At 35.9% G+C, this 12,306-nt stretch overlaps 1 protein-coding gene and 1 long non-coding RNA gene across 2 annotated transcripts in view; one reads left to right on the top strand and one right to left on the bottom strand.

The window, feature by feature from the left end:
• The window catches only part of LOC111559534, a 327,598-nt gene that overhangs the window by 61,384 nt on the left and 253,908 nt on the right, over positions 1-12,306 (bottom strand). The gene's annotated exons all lie outside the window — the stretch shown is intronic.
• The window catches only part of PPP1R3A (protein phosphatase 1 regulatory subunit 3A), a 41,670-nt gene continuing 40,711 nt past the window's right edge, over positions 11,348-12,306 (top strand). Inside the window, exon 1 of the mRNA XM_003982971.5 lies at positions 11,348-12,190. Coding sequence (XP_003983020.2) covers positions 11,403-12,190 — 788 coding nt within the window. The 5' untranslated portion in view covers positions 11,348-11,402. The remainder of the gene's footprint in view (positions 12,191-12,306) is intronic.

Genomic DNA, 12,306 nt, shown 5'->3' with positions numbered 1-12,306 from the left:
TTACTTCTCTCTCCATTCTGGGAAAGTTCAGGATCAGAAACCTTATCAGGCACCTTCTCACCCTCGATTTAAGTTCCAATTACTCTCCTGGGGTAAGCAAATAGGCCATTCCTAAATTTAAAAAATTTGCAACCAGGGGGAAATAGTGAAAGTATGTATTTATCACATCTCCTGTAGTGATTCTAATTCTCTGATATCAGTTTTTAATGGATCATTTCCGTTACATCTTTATATTTTATATGAAACTATACTTGAAAATGATCTAATGTTACTCTACTTGTTCATGAATTCATAACTCTTTTCTTTTGCACTCTACTGTTCTTTAAAGTTTTTTTTTCAAGTAAATCTATATAATGCATGATGAAAATTTATCCTAAAGGGCTTCTTATATAAATGAGTGTGATAAACATCTCACTATGGTGACTGTTAATACATTAAAACCTTTTCAGTTGTTCTTTTCAAGAGGTTATTCTGAAAGATACAAAGCACTCTTCTTTAGACTCCATAGAGGCAGTGGAGAAATCACCTCCAAGTGAGGAGAAGCAGAGAAATGATGACGTATTAGTGATGAAGGATTCCTTTATCAATTAGGAAGCACCTTTGGACTTTCTCATTGTCAAGGAGTGTGATAGTGATCTCATTGCAATTGCTTGGATAAAGAGGATAGATACTGCTTCCTTTTAGGGGACTCGACTGATCCTCAGAGTTAGATTTTACATACTATCCCAGTCTTTAATATGGATACAATAAAAATATCCAGAAGAGTTTAGCTGCTTATGCCCAGGAGAACAACTTCAGGAGTGGCAGGGACCACACTTTAAGCACTTCTTTTAGTTATTAGACAAGATCTACTTAAAGAGTTTGAGGGGGAAGACCATCAAATTGTGAGCTGAGCAACTGCTGGCTTTGCCTATACTGCTAGTGCTCTGATAACAAGAGGGGGAAAAATTCCCTTCTTCCTTGTAAACCTGCTTCTTTTACAATAAAATGTAGTACAGTGTCTACTGGCTTTCTAGAATCCCTTCCGGTTTAAATGTGCTCTAGTATACAAATGTCTTCTGGTAAGCCCTTCAATACCAGCTCTTATTTACTTCATCCTCTGTGAAAATAGTACAGAAAAATTAAGCTGAAATTTTGAGCGAATCTTGCAATATTACGCAAGTAATGAAAGGACTCAATAATGTTGTCTGATCTGAATTTGGTGATAATTATGATACTATCTTCATGGTCTAGTTCTAGGACATACAGATTGCCTGTTAAGAGTGAAATGCCATTTGGCGTGCCTGGGTGGCTCATTGGGTTAAGCATCTGACTGTTGATTTCAGCTCAGATTATGATCTCATGGTTCATGAGATTGAGCCCTGGGTCAGCCTCTGTGCTGACTGCATAGAGCCTGCTTGGGATTCTTATTCTCTCTCTGCTCCTACCCTGCTTGGCTTGCGTAAGCATGCTCTCTCTCTCTCTCTCTCTCTCCCTCGAAAGAAAAAGAAAGAAAGAAAGAAAGAAAGAAAGAAAGAAAGAAAGAAAGAAAACGTTATTCATCACAGCAGTCTAGTGTGGTTCAGCCAGTTGTTTATGTGATGTAGGCAACTTACCTAAATTATGTGTGGAAAGCTATCAACTGAAGTTTTTAAAATTAAAAGAAAGTCACAGTCTAATAAACTTTTAACGAAGTAAAAGGATGAACATTAATCATTGTATCTGAAAATATTTGTCTAATTCACAGTGGAGAAGTTGAGTTACACTTCCTATGATAAATTGTGGTCCCCTTAAAGGCAAGAGCACTTTCTCATTCACCCTGGCACAGGGTAAAAGTATTAATATTTACTGAAGTGAATCTTATGAAATAGAACTTTGGGGAGTTCATCGATTGTGTGTGTTGGGACAGGCACTTCTACACACACAATGAACAAACAGGCACGATTCAATACACAAGTTTAAGCACATTGCAGTAAACTTCATGAGGTATATAGAGTCAGAATTAGAAAATTAAAAAGGACCTTGGGGATTATCTAATTGTTTTATGATATTGAAATTTTATTTTAATGAGAGAACATGACTAGAAATCACATTCTCATTCTCTGGGAGCTGGGAATGTGAAAGAATTTATATTTAGCCTTTCTGAGGGAATTACCAAGTTAAAATAAGTTTAAATTCCAAAAGTGTAGAAAGGAGAATATCAGATCCTTCCTATCCCCACCTGTTTACCCTTTAGGCCTCTAGGAACTTCCTGTCTTCTGTTGTGTTATTTTGGTATGGATTGAGGGTAGCGGTGACTATTTTTCAGATGGGCTGATGAGACTGGGGGTGGGAGATAGAAAGATTGGGAGCTGAAATATTCAATGGAAAAGATACAACAATTACAACTCTTCTTTTTCTTCTGTGGTTATTCCAGTGTAAAGTGAACACTGTAAGTTACCTTAAAAGGAAGTTACAAAAGCAGAAAGAGAAGAAAGTGTTTATTATAAAAGCAATAATATCTAATGAATTTTTGCTTCAAAAATATAATATTTTATGCAAGTTTAAAGCAATATATTACCTTATGTTTCATTTCAGTGTATGTTACTATAAACCCAACACCTGCTGTTTGCTAGGCACTGTGCTTGACCTTTAAAAAAAAGATATCATCTTGGGGCAACTGAGTGGCTCAGTCAGTTAAGCAACCAACTCTTGATTTTGGCTCAGGTGATCATCTACAGTTGCGTGACTTCAAGCCCCACATTGGGCTCTGTGCTGATCCTGCAGAGCCTGCTTGGGATTCTCTCTCTCTCTCTCTCTGCCCCTCCCCTGCTCAGGCTCTCTCTGTCTCTATCAAAGTAAGTAAACTTTAAAAACAGGTATCATCTCATTTAATACTCATGGCATTACTGTTATTATTTTTGCTTTACATGTATGTAAAGAAAATGAGGATCCCTTAGAACAGTCAAATATTTGCTCAAGGCCACAAGACAGTCAACGTATGAGCTGTGTTTTAAATAGAATTTTCTTGACTCAAATGCTGTTTTCATAATGGGCTGCTCTCTCCCCAGTGGACATCAGTTGAACTGGATCTAGTGTAAAATGGCAGGTAGATGATGGGTACTAGCTTTGGGACTAATTCCATCCTTTACTAACTAGCTGTGCTGAAAAAATTTAGTTCCATCAAAGTAAAGCTCAAAAATCAGAAAACTCATCAGTGGTGTGAGGAATCATGATAGCGGTTACCTTTGAGAAGTAGCCACTGGGAATGGATATGAGACAGATCTGTGGCTGAGCACTGGTAATCTATTTTTTTAGACCAAGTGGTGGTTAAATGGCTAAGTTCACTTTGCGAAAAATTCAGTGAGCTGTACACTAATGGTTTATGAACTTTTCTGCACGAATGCAATACTTTAAAAGTTTTCTTTCGGTTGACATAATTTTATGAAGAATTTGACTAGTACAGTAAGTTTTTATGAGACTATCAAATGCTGCTTCCACAATAAAAATAAAAATAGTGATGCTGGGAAAACTGGACAGTGATAGGCAGAAAAATGAACCTGGACCACTTTCTTACAGCATACACAAAAATAAACTCAAAATGGATGAAAGACCTAAATGTAAGAGAGGAAACCATCAAAATCCTTGAGGAGAAAGCAAGCAAAAACCTCTCTGACCTTGGCTGCAGCAACTTTTTACTCAACACGTCTCCGGAGGCAAGGGAAACAAAAGCAAAAATGAACTATTGGGACCTCATCAAAATAAAAAGCTTCTGCACATTGAAGGAAGCAATCAGCAAAACGAAAAGGCAACCAAGGGAATGGGAGAAGGTATTTGCAAACGACATATCAGACAAAGGGTTAGTATCCAAAATCTATAAAGAACTTATCAAACTCAACACCCAAAAAACAAATAATCCAGTGAAGAAACTGGCAAAAGACATGAATGGACACTTCTCCAAAGAAGACATCCAGATGGCCAATTGACACATGAAAAAATGCTCCACATCACTCATCATCAGGGAAATACAAATCAAAACCACAATGAGATACCACCTCACACTTGTCAGAATGGCTAACATTAGCAACTCAGGCAACAACAGATCTTGGTGAGGATGCGGAGAAAGAGGATCTCTTTTGCACTGCTGGTGGGAATGCAAGCTGGTGCAGCCACTCTGGAAAACAGTATGGAGGTTCCTCAAAAAATTAAAAATAGAACTACCCTGCAACACAGCAATTGCACTACTAGGTATTTATCCAAGGGATATAGGTATGCTGTTTCAAAAGGGCACATGCACCCCAATGTTTATAGCAGCACTATCAACAATAGGCAAAGTATGGAAAGAGCCCAAATGTCCATTGATGGATGAATGGATAAAGAAGTGGTATATATATATATATATATATATACATATATACACACACACACACAATGGAGTATTACTCAGCGACCAAAAATAATGAAATCTTGCCATTCACAGCTACATGGATGGAACAAGAGGGTATTATGCTAAGCAAAATCAGTCAGAGAGGGACAAATACCATATGATTTCACCCATATGAGGACTTTAAGATACAAAACAGATGAACATAAGGGAAGGGAAGCAAAAATAATATAACAACAGGGAGGGGGACAAAACATAAGAGAACAATGGAGAACAATCTCTCTTAAGTATGGAGAACAAACAAAGGGTTTCTGGAGGGGTTGTGGGAGAGGGGTGGGCTAAATGGGTAAGGGGTATTAAGGAATCCACTCCTGAAATCATTGTTGCACTGTATGTTAACTAACTTGGATGTAAATTAAAAAAGTAAAAAAATAAATAAATAAAAATTTTTAAAAAAGTAACCCTGGGGTAGGGTTACTAATATAAGTTAGGTTGTGGCACAAAATGACAAAGATCTTTTTCTTAAAATTTTTAAAAGTGAGATGTGCTGCCTTATGATGCAGTGAGTTTGCAATCACTAAATTTATCTAAGGTAAAGATAGAAACATTCCTATTAATAAATCTTAAAAGGGAGTCTTTAAATGGTGGAGGTGAACAGAATGACTTCCAAGGAACTTTCTTACTCTAGGAGACATAATTTTAACCTTATCATGAACAAACACAAGCTCCTGAATGTGTTCTACCAAATAAATTTCCAAACACTGGTCATCAGCGAGCAAATCATTTAAACTTTCAAGCTGATTCCACCTGAAAGAACATGTATTTCTCAGTTCCTTCTATTTTTGACAACTCTTTTGTTATATGATTTAAAAATATATATGACTAAACTACTGGTTAAGCAAGAGATTATGTCCAGATTTTTTTTTATTCTTAAGAAAAATCTAAAATAATCCCAAACAGTTGACTACTCTATTGGTAAAAGATGATGTGCCAAGGGAAAATATTAAATGATGCTAAATATATCTATTCACTGTACCAGGAGTGCCTTATGAAAAATTGAGCAAGTTCTATTTATTTCTCCCTTAAATAAATTAGATATGCATAATGTGTGTATGTGTTCACATAAACATCATCATGCATTTTTCATATTATATAGCAAAGAGATTTTTATAATGGGTCTTGATTCGATTTGTGCTCAACTTTAGGTGCATGAAAGGGACAGACTGGTACATATTCTACTTTTAATTTACAGGACTGCCTCCTCCTGACTGTCAAGTCATTTGTAGATCCCAATAATTCTTAAATATTTGGTTCAGAGACCCAGGAAGTAAACTTGGTATAGTCAACACAGTAAAATGGAGACACGCACAAATTTAACATATACTTGCAGAGAATTTTCAGATCCTTTGTTTTCCATCCACTTACCCTGCAATGTCAATAGATCACAGGTTTCAAGCTCCTAGCCTGGTAAACTAATATGTGCAGTAGAGGCAACTAAGTAATGCTGACAATGTTGCTGACTTTGTTAGAATGTTAAACACTATTAGGCATTGTACCCTGCATGGCAAATTCAGTTTAAGATTCTTTAAGCTGTTACCGAAGCATTAACTATTTATCCTCATCCAAAACTGTGCCAAGCATTGTATAAAGTGAATATATATCTTTAGAACTTCAGGAGAAACTCCTGGTTTATGCTACATTTTTGGCTATATTAAGTGACTCAAATGGGAGAAGAGCCATAAAGGTCAATTAATAATTTACTAAGAAATTATTAAGTTATACTGGTCTTTGAGAAATTTATGATCTATTTCTCTTCTAGGGCTAATACTGGATTCACCCCCAACCCGAGTTAAGAATCCAGTTGACCACTTAGATTTTGATGTTTTTATATGTAAAATGAAGGGGTTGATGCTTGATTGCTTCGCAACCTTAGAACTGTAGATTTTTTTAAAAGTTGTATTTCTATGTCTTTATTTCAATCAAAGGATTTTAAAGAACATTATTTAATCCATATAAAATAAGCACTTGGTGCTTGAATATTATACTAGTTTTTCTTTTGTAAATTAAGCTAAGGAATGAGGATGCTGCCTTTGGTGGCAAACTCTTTTCCTGTAACATGATCAATTACCTACACTGAATCATTCATCTCTCCATGGGATAAATGACACATACCTTTAAAAATTTATCTTCACCTGGCAAAGTTTCCACTTTCTGCTGATTTATCTGCGTGTCCTCTGTTGGTAGATGTGCACATTTGCAGAGGATTTTTTCCAGTAATTGGCATCTGATGAGCCAATCTGTGTCTCAAACTATGTTTGAAGTAGTGTCCTTTAACTAATAGTCCTTTAAAATACCAAGTATCAATATTAGTTCTCAAAAGATCATATAATTCATTTTTATAACTTAGATCAGTAATTCCCAAATAGGAGTATAGCTGAGTCTCCGAGGGAGAGAGAGGACAGTGTAAGATATTATATTTACCCAAAGCAGCAAAGGTTAAAAAAGGTTGAGTGACTCTGTCATGAAGAAAAATTATCTGGACACTCTGGAGATCTTTCATCAAATGGAAAAAAGAAAGTTCACAAAAGTTAATTGATTTTAAAAAATAAACTGGATCTAGAACAAATGAATTTTAATGACTATTTTTCAAACAATGATTACTTTGTTAATTCTGAATTGTAAGGCTAAAAGTTGGTGTATGTACGGGATAATATGGAGAACATCAGACAGAAAGCAAGAAAGAGCTGGGTTCAAGTTCCAGCTCGGTTACTAAATGATGGGGCTTTCACTATTCCAGGCTTCCATTTTCCTTTATGAAAGTGAAGGGACTAGCCTACATGATTTCTAAATGCCTTAAAATTCTGCTACTCTGTAACTCTACTAAATTTTTATGCCTTTTTTAAAATAAAACTATTGTATCGATTCTATGTCAAAAACAAAAACACCTAATACTCGAGGGATGATAGCTATGATTCTTTCTAACCAGAATACAAGTCCTTGTCTCTCTGGCCCACAGACTCACAGATCATGTACCTTAACCGATCTATACTGGAATCACTTGTGCAGTATCATCAACCTGGAAGCTCTTATTCAGTAGATCTAATGGTGCACCTGAACCTGTGTCATCTGAACACCTCTCAGTGATGCTTGGTTGAAAATCACTCTTCCACGTCCTCTTTTGACAAAATGTCTCTTGAGTTTAAGTTGCAAAGATTTATGACAACAAGGGAAACAGATACAAAGTTATAATCTCAGAAAAGAGGGTTTCTTTCTTTGCCATCTGTGGATAAACTCAATATTTCTTATTTATGACCCTCACCGGATCAGAGTTTACAGATGTTAGATATTTGAGTATTTTGCTGTGACAACAAATTATCAGGGAATAAGAATTCAGTTGGCATTGAGATAGACTATGTATAAGGCAAGAGGAACACACATAAGCACATAATGATAACTTAATAATAAACTTTTAATCTCTGATACCTTTGTCCCTCCAGCTCCATTTGGCACTTTTTTCACCCTTCTCTACCCAGCTTCTTTGCACCAGGAGACTGACCTGAATGAACTGTAATTGTCCCCAAAGCCTCTGGCCAATGCATAATTCTGGTAGGACATCATATGAAAGGAGAAAAGTAAATTAAGTGTATTTTTGTTCCTAGATCTCTCCTGGAAAGGTCATATTTGGCTGGCTGTGTCCCTCAACCAAAGATCATGGTGCTCTTTGCTTTCAAGCTCTGATGATTACCCCTTTCCTCATCCATTGAGGGAAGGTAACCAACGCTGAGGCAACTGGCTCCCAGTTTGTTGCACTAGCCCTGTGGCTTTTCTGCATTTACACTTTATAAATAGATCCTTGTAAATAAACCCTCCTGGAATTATCTTATTTTGAGCATGACATTGATTTCCCACTTACTGGGATCCTGACTGATACAGATGTTAAAGGTGACTTTGAGAATCTTTGATTAATATGAAGTGGAATATGTGAAAACTCGAGCTGTAGTTTGTTTAAAAAAAAAGGTATGCCTGTACAGTTGAAGAACAGGATGGTAAAAGTCATGTTAAAATTGAGGTAGGAGTGAATATGAGAAAATGGGACGTTGGTTTGACCTAGGATATTAAAAAGAAGCAAGGCGATGTGAATTTTAACTGAATACAAATACGAAATCACAAGGCTGAAACCGGTAGTGTTTCTGTACCTGCTCCAGAGACACCTGATCTGTGATTAACAGAATACTATGGGCAAGCTGGAAGGAGTTCCTAGAGGAGTCACAAAACGATAAAAAAGTGCTGGAGGACTGACATGTGAGAAGAGATTGAAAGGATGAAATCACTGGGCTTTAGCTAAGTGACTAAGGAGCAACATTCAACTGTCTCCAATCTTGTGAAGGTTATAGTCTCCTAAAGAGAGGCAGTGATTATTACAGATCAAGGGAATAGTGCTCTGTGTAAAGAGAAACTTAAGAAGGGAAAAGTTTACCTCAAATAACAAGACCATTTTCTAATGTAGAGCTATTTTGTGTCTTATAAAACTATGTTACAGAGTTGTGTTGTTACATATTATAGTCTTTGAAAAAGACAAAATCAAACAAATTACAAATTATTACTTAATATTCTATATGTAGGTTCTCTATAATCTATTATCTATTGATGTATCTTAGAAATCAGCCTTCCATAGCATATTTAGAAATAAAAATAATGCCTGCTATTATTACAGTAAGTTTTGTGTTAGACATTTAACACACAGCTCATTTAATCGTTAACATTGCATAACAGTTATAGAAAATGAGGGTTAGAAAATTGGGCAAAATTCTGAGCGTTGCCCAGCTACTAAGTGGCAGAGCCCGAATACAACCCATGGGTCTTTATCTCTGTCTCTGCTTATCATCCTTCAATAGCTAAGTTACTTCTGTATATTATTGTATCTATAAATTTTCATTCTTCTATTGTTTACATGACTGTAAGGATTATTGACTAATTCTTTAAATTATTCTGTTACTATTTTCCTTGAATACCTAGTGATATATTTAGGTAACTTTGATTATGTCTACTCAAAGTTTATGGTCATGAACTTTGCAAAGGATAGCCATTTCCATAGCCATTTTCCATTCTTGCACAATCCGTGAGGTTACCACTCCTTCTTGTTTTATGGGTGAGGTAAGGCCCAAATAACTTAATTTCCTTATTCTAGATCCTACTCATTTTTAATTAAAAAAATAATTTCCTGAACCACTATTTTATGCAATTCAAATTGTCCAATAAGTTATAATATACTTACAAAGCTATGATATTAAAGAAATGCTATTGGACAGCCCGCCTTTTTTAATTAATCCCCTCTCACAATTTAATTAATTGAGGGGCACCTGGGTGGCTCAGTCAGTTGAGCATCTGACTCTTGGTTTCAACTCAGGTCATGATATCATGGTTAGTGAGTTCGAGCCCCACATCTAGCTCCATGCAGACAACAGGGAGCCTGCCTGGAATTCTCTCTCCCTCTCTTTCTGCCCCTCCCCTGCTCTCTCTGTCTCTCAAAACAGATAAGCTGAAAATATATTTTTTTTAGTTTTTAATTTAATTCATTGAGTCAAAGAGATAGTGAAAGATCTTGCTCATGGCTAATATTTCAAAGAGTACAGAAGAAGACTATCAAGTCAAGAATCTCCTCTACCCTACAACCCTCAACCTCTATGATCAGAGATAACCACTGCTAACAATGTCTTCTGTGTCTTTCCAGGAATTTTCTGTGCAAATATCTGTACACACTTTCTTTTCTCACTTAGCTATTTATCTTGGTTATCTTTCTGTATCAATATGTAAAGAGCTACTGTAGCCTTTTAATGACTACAAAACATTTTATTGTATGGGTGTCCCAGTATTTAGTTTCTTGTTGATGGATATTTGGATAGTTTCTAGAGTTTTAAAATAATCAATTCTGTTATGAATACACACACACACACACACACACACACATTTATCTTTGTATACTTAGGTTGTACTGATAAGGCAATTTCTAGCTGGAACATTCCAGGGCCAAAGCTTAAGTATATTTAATTTTTTTAATAGGTATTTACCTGATTGTCATCCCCAAAATGGGTTTTACATGAACACAAAAATTCAGTGGTCTAAAAAGGCTGCTCACATTTTAAAACTCACATCAAACTCCAAGATTTCATGGTATTAACTTCTGCTCTGTGGGCATGAAATGGCAATTTGCCAAAGATGAACATTTTATTCTACATAAATATTTCACTCCTGGGCCAGGCTTACCATTGCTCATATATATTTTCAAGTCAATAACATATTACTTGTGTGTATTTTTCCATAGCTTAATTAAAAGAAACTCACTAATGTTTAAAATAACGGATTTGACTAATTATTTGTTCTAGGCCTTGGCTTAGGCCATTTCTCCCACCTGGAAAATCCGCTTCACTCCAACCCTGCATGTCTATATCCTACCTACCCTTCATGCTTTATTTCAAATGATGCCTTCTCCATCTAAATCATGTTTCCTGAGAACTCCCAGCACCTCTATTTAACCCTTTTATAGTTCACATTTTACACTCACTGCAAGGCCCTGTTAAATAGTAGCTACCATTATTATTAGGCACTGGATTTTTCCAGTTCTACAAATGTTCTTATTTTCTTCCGTCTGCCCTTGTCTGCTCCAATAGATTGATTTAGCTCAAACTACATATTAGTATTGTGGTTGTTTTTATTTTTAAGATCAACTGGTTATAACAATTTTTAATTGTAAAGCTTCAGATTTTTCAACACAGTAAAAAATGATTTAAAATGTCTTTTTGGAACTCAGCTCATAAACAAATGCAACTTTAAAAACTGTGAGTTAAATCTGAAACATACTGGTGAGAGTAACATGGATGCTATCATATTAAAGGCCTTTGGAGGCGAGCTAGCATAGTTTACACGCCATTGGACCTATTTATAGAGCTGACTCCTTTCTGCAATGTCAACTGTAACATTATACTTATTTTAAGCCTCAGTATCTCAAATATCAGCCTCTACTAGTTGTACAGTTCTCTCTTATTTGATACCAGAGAGCCCAATGGAGTCTTCTGAAGAACCTAGTCAGATTAGCAAAGATAACTTTTTAGAAGTTCCTAATTTGTCTGATTCTCTTTCTGAAGATGAAGAAGTTAAAGCTACCTTCAAACCTGGTTTCTCCCCTCAACCTAGTAGACGAGGTTCTGATTCTTCTGAAGATATGTACCTGGGCACTCCGTCTTCAGGTACAAGAAGAGTTTCATTCGCTGACACCTTTGGATTCAATCTTGTGTCTGTCAAAGAATTTGATTGCTGGGATTTACCGAGTGTTTCAACCAGTTTTGACTTAAGGAAGGACATTTTCCACACAGAAGAATATGTTTTATCTCCACTCTTTGAGTTGCCTTCTTCAAAAGAAGATCTTATGCAGCAACTTCAAGTACAGAAAGCAATACTGGAGTCAACTGAGTATCCTCCTGGGTCTACGAGTATGAAGGGCATTATTCGAGTTTTGAATATTTCTTTTGAGAAGTTAGTATATGTGAGAATGTCCTTGGATGACTGGCAGACACATTATGACATTCTAGCAGAATATGTCCCAAATTCATGTGATGGTGAAACTGATCAGTTCTCCTTTAAGATTTTATTGGTTCCCCCTTACCAAAAAGATGGCAGTAAAGTTGAGTTTTGTATACGTTACGAAACTTCTGTTGGTACGTTTTGGTCAAATAATAATGGCACAAATTATATACTGATTTGTCAAAAGAAAGAACAAGAGCTGGAGCCTGTAAAACCACGGGAAGACGTTCCTAATAGACAAATAAAAGGCTGCTTGAAGGTAAAATCAAGGTAAGGATATATCTTACATTCATTACTCTTCATAATCTTAGAGTATTTTATGTCATTCTTCATTTCATGTGTTATAAGAAATAGCCATTCTGTTTCAAAATATACTGCTCATTATA

This window comes from Felis catus, chromosome A2 (assembly GCF_018350175.1).
Source record: "Felis catus isolate Fca126 chromosome A2, F.catus_Fca126_mat1.0, whole genome shotgun sequence".
In the NCBI taxonomy this organism is placed as follows: Eukaryota; Metazoa; Chordata; class Mammalia; order Carnivora; family Felidae; genus Felis; species Felis catus.
Note: the sequence above shows the minus strand (reverse complement) of the source record. Positions and strands in the feature narration are given on the sequence as shown.